The sequence below is a fragment of the Hippocampus guttulatus genome, chromosome 20, assembly GCF_054856545.1.
Source record: "Hippocampus guttulatus isolate MCC_2025c chromosome 20, RoL_Hgut_1.0, whole genome shotgun sequence".
Lineage (NCBI taxonomy): Eukaryota > Metazoa > Chordata > Actinopteri > Syngnathiformes > Syngnathidae > Hippocampus > Hippocampus guttulatus.
The window spans coordinates 2,788,206-2,802,868 of NC_141280.1; the positions used below are offsets into that span (position 1 = coordinate 2,788,206).

At 42.9% G+C, this 14,663-nt stretch overlaps 1 protein-coding gene across 2 annotated transcripts; it reads right to left on the minus strand.

Annotated features, from left to right (window-relative positions):
• Positions 1–646: 646 nt before the first annotated feature.
• tfap2b (transcription factor AP-2 beta) lies at positions 647–10,476 on the minus strand. 2 transcript variants are annotated; one of them, XM_086100982.1, is made up of 7 exons: positions 10,385–10,476; positions 8,013–8,474; positions 7,032–7,086; positions 5,363–5,582; positions 5,025–5,143; positions 4,430–4,571; positions 647–1,630 (listed from the first exon to the last, which is right to left on the minus strand). In XM_086100982.1, the coding sequence occupies exons 1-7, from the start codon at positions 10,430–10,432 to the stop codon at positions 1,348–1,350; spliced, it is 1,329 nt and encodes a 442-aa protein (XP_085957108.1). In that variant the 5' UTR covers positions 10,433–10,476; the 3' UTR covers positions 647–1,347. The 2 variants fall into 2 exon arrangements, with proteins under 2 accessions (XP_085957108.1, XP_085957109.1); XM_086100983.1 differs by lacking the exon at positions 10,385–10,476 and adding an exon at positions 8,584–8,671.
• Positions 10,477–14,663: the final 4,187 nt, after the last annotated feature.

Sequence of the window (14,663 nt, forward strand, 5' to 3'; positions counted from 1 at the left end):
TAATACAGAATCATAACCAAGTGGGTGAGTCAGGTCATCTGTGACCAAGGAATTCAGGTTTATTTTGGAGCACTTTTGACTCTTTATCTTTTCTCTTTCTGGATCAAATAATGCTATTTTGGAGGGGGATGTTATTACATCACGCTTTAGTCAGAAAAATTTGGTGTGTTGGACATTTGAACTGCAGTATGAGTAGTAAAAATGGATTTGCTTGAAATGCTGAAAAAGAAAAAGTCCATTTCATGGTTTACGTCGACTGATCAGGAAGCTGAGAGTTCCTTTCTGTTCATTTTTTTGTAGGTTAGTTAAATTTAACAGTAAGCATTCAGGAAGTCAGAAAAAGATCATACACGCTGTTGGATAAACCCCTGAGATTCATATTTTTGTATTTTAGAGCTGTATTTGTTTTTTTTAAGTAAAACATTTGGTCAAATTCCGAATTTCATTTTTCACAGAAGCAGGAGTTCAGAACAATCTCTCATTTGATTAAAAAGTCACCCCTTCTCAATCTCTCTCCTTCCATCCTCCTCCCACCGTTGAGGACATTTGCTCACTCTGTGCCGTGAGGAGGACTTGCTTTCCGTATATGAGGATACATTTCCAAGTGCGGCGTTTTTGTGAAGGAAGGGTGCCAGCAGCATAGCTCTCATAATAAAACGCATGGTTTATTATCAGTGTGATAGAAATGAAAGCACAGGACAATTCAAAGCATGTCTACCCATCATCAGCACCATGACAACAGCTCTAGAAGAACAGAAAAACACTGGACGAGCCCTCACTTCCCCCACCCCCACCGGCTGGTGACGCACAAAGATCAAATCACAGATAAATAGGCCTCCTCCAAAATAGCTGGCACCTATTTACAAAATCAACCATTTAAATTAATATAAATAAATATGTACACGCATAAATTACCCCCGCCAACCCCACCCCCCACCCGCTTCTATTTCGTGTGAAGTTACCAGACAAATCTGTTTTACAGATAGATAGCTCATGACCCATCTTCATACTCACAATGCTTTTTGTTGCGTGAAGACAAAACACAAGCGCGCGCGCGCACACACACAAAGTCTGCTGCTGCACACAGCATTGCGGTCAGGATGCTGGCAAGAGGAGCAAAATGGATGTAACACCGCAGCCAGAATGTCCTCGGGGGAGTGAAAGAACGTAACGCAGATGAACAGTCCCTCTGTGTCTCTGAACTCCTTTCCTCCTCTTCCTTCCTCACGCAGGCTGGTGTGTGTGCATGTCTGTGTGTGTCTGTGTGTGTGTGTGTGTGTGTGTGTATACGTGCGCGCACTTCAGTCTCAGTGGCGTAAAGCTGCAAGTAATAACGTCACGTCTGGTTCATTTCCGCTGCTTTTCCTCTTTCTCGCCAGACTTGTTGTCCCCGTGCCGGTTGGGAGGGTTGTTGAGGAACATCTTGTCCAGTCCTTTGAGGGCCTCGGTGAGGTAGTTTTGGAGGGCTGTGAGCGCAGCGCAGATGGCGGGTGATCCGAAGCCGTGTGTGATGAAGGAAAAGTGAGAGAGGCAGCTCTGGATGCCGGGCTCCAGGATGGGCGTGGGCCTTGAGTTGCCCAAGGGAGTCCTGTCCTGGGCCAGCAGGTCTGTGAACTCCTTACACAATTGCCTGGAGGGAAGAGAAGCGATCATGTGTCGGGAGAGGAAAGACCTTTTTGCCATTGATGCTACTTCAGCTAGCGTAGCCTCACATGATAATCGGTATCAGGAGCTCTCCCCTAAAGATAATCTATTTTCATCAGTGAGTGAGACCAGATATGCACAGGTCGGCACCTCTGAGAGAAGGAAGGCTGCACTGTTGTGGGGGTGGTCACAGCTGACTTTAATCGTAGCCAATCACTCCACTCATTTGCTTTTTACACGTGTGCCGTGACCACCCCAAAATCTGGGTGAAAAAAATTAACTATCAGCATTACTGAATCGCTTGGTCGATTTTAGCATGTTTAAAACAAACAAAGTCAAAGAATTGCATCCGTCAAATTTTCTGCATCCAGCCCTCAGAATCAACAAATGTAAAAGTACTGAAAATACATTAGAAATGTTGTACAATAAGAAGAAAGTCAATGGTTGAATTAAGTTCTGTGGAAGTTATTGCAAAAAAAAAAAAAGGGTAAAAAAAAAAAACAACAACCTTGAAATCATATCACAAAGTGGAGATGAAAAGCAGTTTGCTGATGAATCGGTAAAACCAGACAATGCTACAAACAGGTGCCTGTCTCATGAGCGTTATTTGTGTTTGGGAAGCTGCGCAGGATAATTGTTGAGCAATTTGACACTGTGGCAGGAAGACTTCAAATGTATGTCTGTATTTCTTTCAGTTTGCGCTGATTTGCTGCACAAAACCTTGACATGCTACGTATTCTTTCACTCCTACCGTTATGTTGACGTGACATCGCCTGTGCTTTATTTCATGTTTAAATTTAGCCGTTTGCTTTGGATTTGAAAACATTTTGCCAATACCTGTGTAGTGTTTATTAATGTAGTGTAACTTCTCTCTTTTTTAAATTTGCACTGAGACCAATTACACATTTATTCTTTAAATATGCAATTAATACAAAATAATTTCGTTTTTTTCCCCCCCGCTAGGTGCAGGGGTAGCCACAGAGTGACAAGGGCTGGATTTACCCTACCCTTTAGCTCCGCCCCTTGTTTTGGGTATTTTGAACTGATTTAATTTATTATCATGCATGCTCTTGTTGCAATGTTCTTAGCACAAATTTGAAAAAAAAAAATTTTCAATACATTCAATCACCTATGAAACAACATCAACTTGCACAAAAAAAGGAATATTAGGCCTTCATGTGAGGGCAATAGGTTTTTAACATCTCATTTTGGACACCCTGTTAAATTTAAACACCTCATTTTTCATTGGGAGTTGGGCCCAATTTAGATTCAAGGGACCTCTGGCTTCTCAGAGCACCCCCCCCCCCCCCACACACACACACAGTATAGAGGCAGGCCTAAGGGCATTGCTGCAGCAAATGAGTGACAGGCGGTGCAGGCCGAGCCCAGCTGGGGTTAGTTGAGTAGAGAGAAGAAGTCTCCACCTCGGGCTACACTTTAGGGCCCTCACTGTTGTTTTCTGATGACTTGAAACACTTGACTGATAAATAATGAATTTTTGAAGAGGCGCCACCGACACACAGCAGTGGAGCAGGTTCACATCTGAGCATCAAACATCCACCGGCGAACACATCAGCCATACTGAGCACCAAACAGATATTGGAATTTACGAGCCAATATTGCACCGCAATTAGACGACAAACCACTTCTTTTCAGTGGTCTAATTTAACTTGACCTCTCTTTTTTTTTTTACTTTTCAGATCTTGAAATATCTTCATTCTAAACACCCTGTGCTGTGAATATTTGCCCCCAATTCTGTTCTTACAACAATGTTGCAAGATTTTCAAAAGATAGTTTGGATTAATTTTATTTGCTATCTAACTGCTTCTTTGACACAGCAATTGCAACTCATTTGCGAAAAATCCCGAATTCATTTCCACTGTATAGCAGCCCTCAAATCGATAATTATAACTTGACACAGAGACCAGTACAATGGATTGCCTCGAAGACGAGCATGGGTCAAAATATGCATTCACAGCAACTGAAGTTGTATTTTCAAATGTCCGTGAGCTCTTCTGGTCTCATTAAATTGTCCAACGTTATACTAAAAGCTTTCTTGTAAATGAATCTTTTAACGACACTTGAAAGTCTGGAGAATGCTCATCTTGCACTGACATTTTCCAAAAATAAAAAATGTTAATATTAGAGCTATATTTTCAGGTGGCCAATGAAGTTTAATGCCGAACTCTTGCATTAACTGGTGATATTTTCGAACATCAAACATTATATTTTATTCCGGGTTAAACTATATCAACCCGTGAATAAAATCTCATATCCAAATGTCATTGCCATGCTCACTGCGCCAGAACGGGGCAGGCATATATAAAAATATTGTCTCGCAGCAGGCTCATGCTCCCTCAGGCCACCCTTTAACAGGAGGTCCAAAGAGGGCCCTGGAAAATGAAGGCAGGCTTTAATTTCTCACTAATTCCTTCTACCAGAAATGCCCCCCATTTGGAGATGACGAATGTGCTATTTTTCCTCCCCACAATGGGTGCAGTTATGTCATTCAAATGAAACGGCAACAATGTGCAGGGATAGACAAGTGAGGGGGCACCCGCTGCTTTAGACTCAGGTGTAAATAAATATCTAAATATTAATTATTTATTGACGTGAAATAGTTGCCTCCACATAGAGGGGGGAAAAATAACGGCGATTGCAGGTTTCAAATTAGAATAGGTTCAGAATACGCTTCTGTGACGTGTGTAAAAATGCGATGCAAACAGCAGTTGCGGCCATAAAAGACAACGAGTGAGAATCCAATCAAACGCTCCATCAAACTCACTTGGTGGCCAGCAGCATGTTTTTCCGCGTGTGCAGCTCGTTGGGATCCGCGTGCTGCCGGTTGAGGTACTCGCTCACGGCTTTGGTGGGGAACTCGGTCTCGCAGATGTAGCCGAAGTCTCGGGCAAGGTGCACGGCCTCGCCTGCACACAGGGGCCGCGAGTCAACGTGGGGTGCGCACAGAAACGAGTCCACTTCCATCATTCGAGTGCAAAAAATGAAAGCCTAGACTGTCGTGTTTGCTTCTTATTAGTTTGTAACGAATTGCTGTTCAATCCAACAAATTGGATGCACTGAAGAGGGAGGCTATTTTTCAGCACAATTGACCTTAAGTATGGTGTGATTATTTTCCTGCATGATTTAAACGTACTAGTTAATATGGTTTGTTCGATTTACAAAAAAATTTAAAAAATGTAAAAATGTGATTTATTCTCATTTAAAGTTATCGCCATTATTGCTGCTTGAATCGCTGAATCAAATTCATTTTGCATCGCAGTCCGCCCTCCTCTCTCAAGACGCAGCATTTGAAGGCAGTTGAAACCGGTGCCACGCCCTCTGGGGGGGGGGGGGGTTAAAATAATGCTTCTCATAATCACCTTCAACTAGTGACGTGAGTAACGTGACATTTGCAGCCTTGCGTCTCCCAGCAGGTAAATTCAGCCCAATCTTCTCGAGTTTTTCCCGCAGGCATTTCCCACCGTTTTTGGACTTTGCTCTGTCAAAATGTAGAGGACGAGAATGTAAACATTTGGATACACAGCATGCGTGCGCAATGAATTTCTTTGAAAGCATGCCACGAGGGATGCTTCAAGTGATTTTGAATTGTGTGTGGGTGTTACAAAGTGCCTCCAGAGATTTGCATAGAGGTGCATCGGTGTGTGTGTGTGTGTGTGTGTGTGTGTGTGTGTGTGTGTGTGTGTGTGCGTGTGCGTACCTTCGCAACACGCCCCCCAATAAGGATGCGTTGAGGCACTCGGGCGGGGAAAGTCTCCTCTGCACCTCCCCGACGGTCACTTTGTATTTGGAGGTGGAGCTGAGAAGGGACAGCCGACCCGGTACCGAACAGAACAGTTCGTTGATGTTGACGCTGACTCCACCGATCAGGCCGTCCTTGCCGAGCATCAACGAACCGATGTTTTTGGGTGGCATGGGGACTAAAAGAGGGAGATTTTTTTTTTTCCATTTCATTTTTTTATCATTAGTCGACGGGCAATTTGACATACATGGCATCTAATAAAGGAGCTAAAAACGGTTTTCATCGATGATAACGCAACATTGTATTTTGATATAATTTAAAAGGCTGTCCCTCATTTCCTGGCATTTTTTTCCGTGTGTAAAAAAAAAACATTTATAGCCCATAAGATTTTCTTTTGGTTCTTGGTAACACTGCAAGTAAAGGCCGTTTCTGATATTTGATCAGCCGATATAATTACATTGAGCAGCCAAAAATATTCTCTCAGTATACGATATAATGTGATTGCATTTAATGCCGAGGCCAGTGAGTGTGTTTTGGTCATCATGAAACTAATTTGGTTATCTTGTCTAATCAGGCGCGTTCACGAGGTTATCCTGACTTCGACTACAAAGTTCTGGTAGACATCGCGTTATCGATTGCTGATCCAGTCGCGCGAAACTCCCTCCCACCTTTCGCATGGCCGTTGAGTAACACACACTCATCTTGTTTCCATTTATGTTAAATCTCGCACTCGGCGGTCAAAACGCCGCTGCAGCCAAGCAGGCGCACGCACGCTCGCACGCACGCATGCATGCACCGGGCCAGTGTGATTATTATTTTTTTGATAGCTCCACGGGGGATAATACAGCAGATTAGCTCTAAACGAGCTCACGAGATCTCCGTGAGCGGTGCCATTTATTACATCAGCGGTTTAAATGCCCCGCGGGGAGCTCAGTCACTCAACATCCCGCGACTGAATCATTGCACATCATCAGCGGCTTGCCTGCATGCGTGGCAGCCTGTCAGCGGCGCTATGCGGGGGGGGAGCAAGGGGGGTCGTTATCCCGCTTTACAGCCTCCCCATCCTGGAGCCACTGAGCAGGAACAACTGCCAGTCTTTTTTAACCAGTGGAACTCCCCTTGAATAAAACGGTGCCCGAATCATTTTGCTCCCTCGCCATCGCCGCGTTTACAACAATAAGGAAAAAACACGCACCGGTCACCTCATTAGGTACGCCGTGACGGCCAGTAGAAAGATTGCTCGTTTCAAAATATGACATTTTAGACTCGGTCATGCCAGATCGGGACACTGTGAGAGATGCTCGATTTGCAATACTTTACATTATATTCATTATTCATTATATTCAAACGGAAATCAGCTCTGTATTGGATAATTGTCAATAACTAAAAAGGGTTAGTGATGTTCACACCAGTGTTTATTGCACCCCCCCCCCAAAAACATTATCCTATATTTCTGTCAAAGCTGTGCATTTACTGTAGTTGAAGTTAAATTGCCCAATAAATCACAGTCATGCGACCCAATCGTTTAAGCCACCTTAATAGATTCAGCAGTGCAAAGTATATGCATCATTTTAAAGGCGACAATATCCATCATTTGCATTGCACACGGCATCGACATGCAGTTTACCTTTCTTAATAACGGATTGATCCAGTATGTTGGTTCCGTTGGTGTCGTCAATAGTCTGTCAATACCAAGACAGATACAAACCATCGTTATAAGCTGGTTTTATAGTACTGACAGTTCACACTGCAACAGCCCACTGAAATGTCACACGTAATTAAGCTATAGTGGGGGTTAAGTGAATTTAATTTAGTCCAACGCCCAGACATCACATCAAGAACAAAAACAGAAATACTTTGCAAGCTTGGCAATAAATTACAGGTCGACAATGAACATGCTGAATATGAAAATCACACCAGGTGACATCCCAAAAACAAAAGAAAAAATGAGATAAAAAGAGAAAGTTTCCAACAAGTCAGTGCTATAATTAATTGCAGTTAATTAATCCACGATTTATTTATTCCTGTCCAGTACGTAATTCCCCAGTTTATTTTGTAAAACAGTTTCACTATTTAGGATTGCAATGCAATTCAAGGATGCTACATTTTAAATCACAACGATTCAATTTGGTTGGGTGAGATCAAAACCAATCTTCTGATTCAATTTGTTTATTTTTACAGCCCCAATAGAGAGAGAGAGTGAGAGAGAGAGATGCCATGCTTATCTTGTTGCGGCCCCATTCTCAGCCTTAGGCCCTTTTGGGTCAGACCACAGCTGCATTTTTTTTCAGAGGTCAACTCTGGGGGGCACCTCATTCACTGACCCCTGATCCCGCTCAAAAAATAAGAATCATATTATACACTTCAATTATTATAAATAAAATGTGTACAATCTCTGTCATAGTTTTTGTATGCTTTATATGCCCTCTATTATTTGAGGAAATTCGTTGTCTGACAGAGTAGTATATTTATTCCAACCCCCCTCCAAAGACGTGAATGATCGCTGCATTAAAAAAAAAAATTAAAAATTAAAAATGCAAGTAAGGAAAAAACAAGTTGAATATCTCTCACATGCGTTGAAAAATTCGTTTCCTGACCTCCGACTCACCTGCACATCCTCCATGCCGTGCAGTCCGTGCAACAATCCGTCGGCCATCCCGGGCTCCAGTCCCGGATGAGCGGCGTGCAGCAGCACGTCGGGCCGCCTCACCCCACCGTAGTCCCGCCGCGGGTCCAGCCCAGGCAGCTGCTGCAGCGAGGCCCGAGGCTGGGCCAGCAAAGAGGAGCTGTCCATCCGCTCTCCGGCGGCGTCCTGCCGCTGGCGCGACCCCCATACGCCCTGTTGGCTCTGGTGCAGAGAGTTCAGGGAGTACGGGTCGCTCACGTGGGAATACGGGTCCTGGCTCTGGTAGTGGGCGAGCGGCTGGTACGGCGGTGGGAAGTAGGGAGGCTGGAAGTCCGACGAGGGCGCGTGGGAGAGGGGAGGCGCGCTGGAGTAGGGCCCCGCGTGGGATACCGAACCCAGCTGGGACAGGCGCGAGCTGTGACTCGAGACACCGTCATGGCGGTCCTTGAGGGAGCACAGAAAATTAGAAACTCACAAAAAGAAGAAGAAGAAGAAAAAAAAAAGAACCTGAAGACCAATTCACCACAAATGATAACCATGAGTGAAAACTCACCGCAGTGCAGTAAGAATGAACTAACATCTGGACAACCGCTGTCAGCCTCACAAAAACAACCAAACCAGCCGAAACGCCAATTTTTTAGTCCACAAGAGCCCGGGCATATGCTGCTCCAAGCACCTCCAGGGGCAGATCTCTCTCTCTCTCTCTCTCTCTCTCTCTCTCTCTCTCTCTCTCTCTCTCTCTCTCTCTCTCTCTCACCACACTCTCTCCCTCCCTCTTCCCCCCGCGTGTGTGAGCTCCCCCCCCCCCCCACACCTGCTTACCTCTCCCGTGTAATTGTTATTCACGACTGAGATTCGGACGAAAACTGTATTAATGCGCTCACGGGTGGCCAGTGGCGACACATCGCCACGAGTGAAGCATCTTGCGCCACCATGCGTGGCGTTCTGAGACACGCAGGTATGTTTTTAATCGGTATAGAATACAGCCCCCTGCCCCCGTTTTTCACGGAGGTAAATTTTGCACTAAAATGGGAGACATTTCGCGATATAGAGAACCCATGCATTTATTGAAATAGTGTGACTACTCACACGTGTAAACACATTCCAATTTATTAAAACACAACTTGAGATTTGAACTTGCCCCCCCCCCCCAAAAAAAGAATATTACTCAGTTTAAGTGCTGTGAATATTCCAAGATGGCACTAACGGCGAAAACATGGTTCGCCGCCTTCTTTGGCTACTCCAGGAGTTTTATCTTCTGTTGTCGGTGCTGGATGCCTTCAAATATAATCGCAGGGTTTAAAATAAAACCAAAAGTTTTCGAACAGAATTATTTGTATTTTCTGTTTTAAACATTGTAAAAACCAATTAAAAACAAAACAAAACAACCTTTGATATGGGAGCGAACGCCGAACCGCAATAAATTGGGATTCACTTGCAATAGAATACTGCAGACTAATATGACAAAAAACACTGCGCTGTGAATCTCCATCACATAGGTCGCTCACCGGTCACCAGATATAAGATACCCCCTCCAAGATTATTTGAACAAACGGAAATCAGCTCTGTAGAATGATCCAGAAGAAACTCTTTATGCACTCCTTGGCGCGTGGGGGGCTCGTGTGAACCGTGTCACGAGTCAAAAGGCGCATTAGACTCGACAATGCCCTCCGCGTAGTGCTTGGTTAATGACATTAGGCGCTCCCTTAAACTGCGGTGGCCGTGGGAGAGACGCCATGTGCGGCACGAGACAAGGCTCTCCCACTGGGCTTGGCCAAGGGGCCCATTTTTTATTTTTTTTCTTCACACCCCTGTCTGCAGCAGCTCGGCTATTTTCTTCTATTATAACTCTGGGAGAAAAGCCAAGATGATTTACATACATCTCACGCCTGAATGAGCGTTTTAGGGTAACTTTTCAAGTTGTATATTGTAGCCAATTTACAACATTAACCCTTTCATGCACCCTGTAACCTGTGAACACGATCAACTGTCCACTGTCGTAACTAGTGTCGCTTAGTGCCTTTGACTTTAAAATCATTACATTCCATCAGCACCCCTATACTGTATTTTTAAAAAAGTATATTTTTCTAGAAATATATTTTTTCCACCATTTCTCTGACCATATGTTGCAAATCAATTATAAAGCATGCATCTCATCCACAAGCACGGCATACAAAATAACACATTTTACCCTAGGTGGCTCCCGTTCACGTTCACAACCCGATTCTAGTAAGGCCTATAAAGGTTGCACCACCTGGAAAACACCTGCCGGTCAAACGACACACGTATCCATTTCAAGCATGCCTGGTAATCCCATTTCAGCCAAATAGGAGAAGCAAAGATGGTGACTTTACCTCATAAATATCTTCATACTTGACATTCTCAACTAGTTTCCACAGCATGGTCGCTGCTTCTCCGTTGTCCGTAACCCGAATGCGAGAGAGGAAGAGATGTCACATCCCTCAGTCTCTCTCTTTCTCTCTCTCTCTCTCTCTCTCTCTCTCTCTCTCTCTCTCTCCCTCTCTCCCCCCTCCTGCCCCCTCTCCCTCCCTTCTGCTCCCTCCACCACTTCCTTGTTCATAAAGAAAATCCCGAAAAGATTCTCAGACTTGAGCGTCAACACAAAAACTATAAAAATACTCTTTAAAAAACACTGGAGATTGACTATCTGTATGTATGTGTATGAGTGTGTGTGTGTATTAGGAATGTGCATCATTTATGTCCATGCATATATGGGCTACGATACAAGGATGGTACATTTTCAAGGGGAAATCTCACTGTTCATGAACTTCGAAGAAGCGACAAAACAATTTAGACTGATTTCTACCTGGTGTGAAAGATGATTCGATGAGTATTTCAATGTGTGGAATGTGATGTGATGCAATCATAAATTAATCGCATATTTTTTATCTGTTCTCAGTGCGCAGTAAATTAGTTTTAGTTTTTCATACTCTTGTTAATTAGCACAAAAGTGGACGACTACGCTTACCTCATTCAATCGTATATTTTTGTTCTTTGATGCAATAATTTTATGTAATGCGTAAAGTGATATCAACGGAAAAGATATTTTACTCTGAGCCACTGAGCCATAGATTGGTGTTGAGGTCATTTGTCTGCCAGTAGGGGGCGGTAGCGGTTCTTGGTGGACATTGGTGAGAGGAAATTAATTAAAACATGAGGCAACTGGTGGGCTCCGCCCATTTTGCTCATTGAAAATGACAACTAGTCCCCACCAACATCTATCATTATTATATTTATTATTGCAAAAACTGTGTCATAGTGATGCCTTGGCACAACATTGTCTGCCTTTATTTCGTTTTATACTTAAGTGCATAGTTATTAGATGCGGCTTTCCAGAAATGCATTGACTCTTCCCACAGGCTGATAGGTTATATAGCTTTATTCATTTCTCCGATGTTAACCCAACTCAGTCATCAAACTCCTTCGCGCTCTCATCCGCATTCCTCATAGGTCGATGTTATTGACAACCAAGTGTTGGATTAACAGTGCTCTATTCTTCCTCAAGGATCCTACCCTCTAATTATATTGAGTCATGATATTTTGGTCGTTTATATTTTTGCTGTTGTTGTTTAATTTGGAGGTGTTGCAAAGCTGTAGGATGCAAATAAAACTAAGCATCTTATTTTTTTTTTTAATCTCATTCTAGAGTTGATGGCAAATGGCTGCTCCACACAGACTCTTGGCTCTAAAGGTTTCTTCTGTACAGGTGAGTTCACCCCCCCCCCCCCGTCCCCCCATAAAAACAACTTGCTTCCATTATGTCTCTTTTGGTGCATGGAAATTCTAAACCCAGTCCGCTTGAGAAATGTAGTCATGTTTCTTGGGTTTTGGCGCTATATCAAATTAATTGACATTATAATTTAAATGAATGAATAAATACTGAGGCAACATGGTCAAAAATGCCTGGCTCGCATTTCTGAAATTCTGGGTTCAAATATTCCTGTGTTTCCTGTGCTTTCATTGCTTTTCTTTAAAAGTGTACACATTGAGTTCATTGGCGACACTAAACTGGCAATGTGTGAATCGTTGTTTGTATACTGCATGTGCCCTGCCTCTCGCACAAAGTCCGCCGGCATAGACTCCGGCTCATCCGTGACCATAAACGAAGACAAAATGAATGAATGAATGAATGATGTTCGCCATCAGAGCAGGATAAAGAGAGGCCCCCCTTGACTACAATGTCAGTCACCCCCACTTTCACCTCTAAAACACCCCAATCCCTGCCCCCGTCCAATTTTCTAAATCTATAAATATGAATGCTTACCATTTAACAGTAGGTCTTAGTGTCTTTCTTGTATGTATGAGACAATAAATTAATCGCACGGACTAAGGACAAAAGGTGTCGCTGAGGTTCAGTGCCTGAAAAGTGCTTTTTTTTTTTACATGAGCATTCCTGGATAGATTAGTTTAAATTATAAGTTAACTATTGCTTTTAGGATGCATAGGGTCTAAATATGATTTTTTTGTATCTCACATGACCCTTGACTCTTAGAGCTCCTAATTCTGAACAACTTGATTAACTGAAACAAATGATTATTATTTGATGTGGTGGAATGAAGGAGTTGGGGGTGAAATCCCCTCAATAGGCACCTTGATTAGTCATGAGAAAATATTTGAGCACAGTTCATTAGAAACACTTTCAATCCCCCCAGACCCCACCCCCAATTTCACAGTATTCACCCTTCAATCCAACGGCCCTGTCACGTTTGTTTAAACGTGTATGAGCTGCGCCATCTAGTGGTATAACAATATTCACGCAACCCTTTGTATCGAGTGGCTTGTATTTCCCCGGTCTTCTTGCATTTAGGATCCCCTTCTTCTTCGTCTTCTTGTCCAAAGGTTCATTCACTTATCTGTCTGAATATATTCAAAATGATATATGCAAAATATTGCATTTGATGTGGTGTTTATAGTTTAAAACTGCATAATCTCGAGAGGTGTTAGGATCCGTTCTTGAACAATGCACTGTTTTTGTTTTTCAACAGAAGTGGTTGCGTTCTATGTAATGTGCCTTAGCTTGTTCGTTGTTAAATTGTGCTTTGAAGGCTTGATCTCACTTAAACATACGCAGTTACACTTTATTGAGTCAAAACTAGGGGGGAAAAAAGTCTTATGACACACAACCCAAACAAAAAAATGTCACACACAGTTGACGCATATGTTAATGGTGTGCCTTCTGCCATCTAGTGGAGGAGTATTTAATTGTACTGCCTACCACGAAGCGTCACTGGCATAGATAGTTGAACAGACACATTTTTGTTGTACACTTGATGATCTCTCACGGGGCAGTTTTTGCGAATCACTGATTTAAAATACGCGTGCGTGCCTCACTGTAAAAGACTTACTTTATATGTTGGGCTGGGACTTGGCTGGAATTACTAGTTAGCTTTTGATATTTAATGCAAGAAAAAAAACAACAACCAAGGCATCCTTTCCACATGAATGTTTTAGAAGCAAGGCTGTTGTCACCGTCTCTGAAATGACCTGCTGCCAAAGATTCATCCGTCTTTGTCTGGCTTTCTGTCAGACGTGCACACGCACAAAGAAGGCCCATATGACTGTTAGCAATGACAGATGTCCTGACAGTCTGGAGGTCTGGAGGCATGTTTGTGGTGCTATCCTGAAGGGCTTTGATACCCGATGTATCAGCATACTTAACATATGCACACATGTCACAATAATACAACTCGTGGGCATTTTTGTTACATTCATACCCCGTTCGCCACATTTGTATTTATTTTAACCTCAACTGGAGGTAAGTTTAAGGAGGTTTAGTTTGCACCCGTGCTGGCATTTTGTTGTAACTACGATCTAGTATTGGATTATAAAGTAGCGACCGAGTGTAAATTAAACCAATGTTTTGCAGTTCTTAATGTGGCCACTAGATAGCAGAAAAACACCACACGAGCAAGCAGCCAGACGCTGTCAACGTCGTCTGAATTTTGCTCGAGTTATCGTTGCTTATCACGTCTTAAACAACAATAGTAACAAACGATATAAGTCAAAAGACTACTAGATTATGTGATAAAGTGCATTTTGCTGCAATCACTATTTTTTATTTTACGAACGAGTCGTGAAATGCATTCATCCTGATTCATTTTGAAAGTGAATGTATTGACAGAATTTCAGGGACAGTTATTTTTTTAATTTGTACAGCAATACTCACAGGCATAGATTACTTATCTTCTGCGATGTAATACTCGTAACACTGCTGCACTGAGAAGCTCAGACCACCTCTATGGGCATACAGTACATCCATATGTCTGTCAAGCTGTCCACAGATGCCTAAAGGCATACAAAGCAAAATGCATTAAAGTGAGGCAGAAAGTATGACAAAAAACTGATTCATGCCTTTAAAATCCTATCTTAAATGATCATTGCAAGTGTACCCATGCCCCCTTAGATTTAATGATTAAAGGCTGCAAAATATGAGGAAAAAATTACACATTTTGACTGACGGGGTGAGAATCTCAGCATCAAGAGGTTTTTTTTGTTTTGTTTTGAATATCAGATATTGGGAACAAGGTGATCTAATGAGGAAAACCCCGCAAGCTATGAAGATGAGCTCTTCTGTACCTTCCTGTCATAACCAAACAGCAACAAAGAAAACAA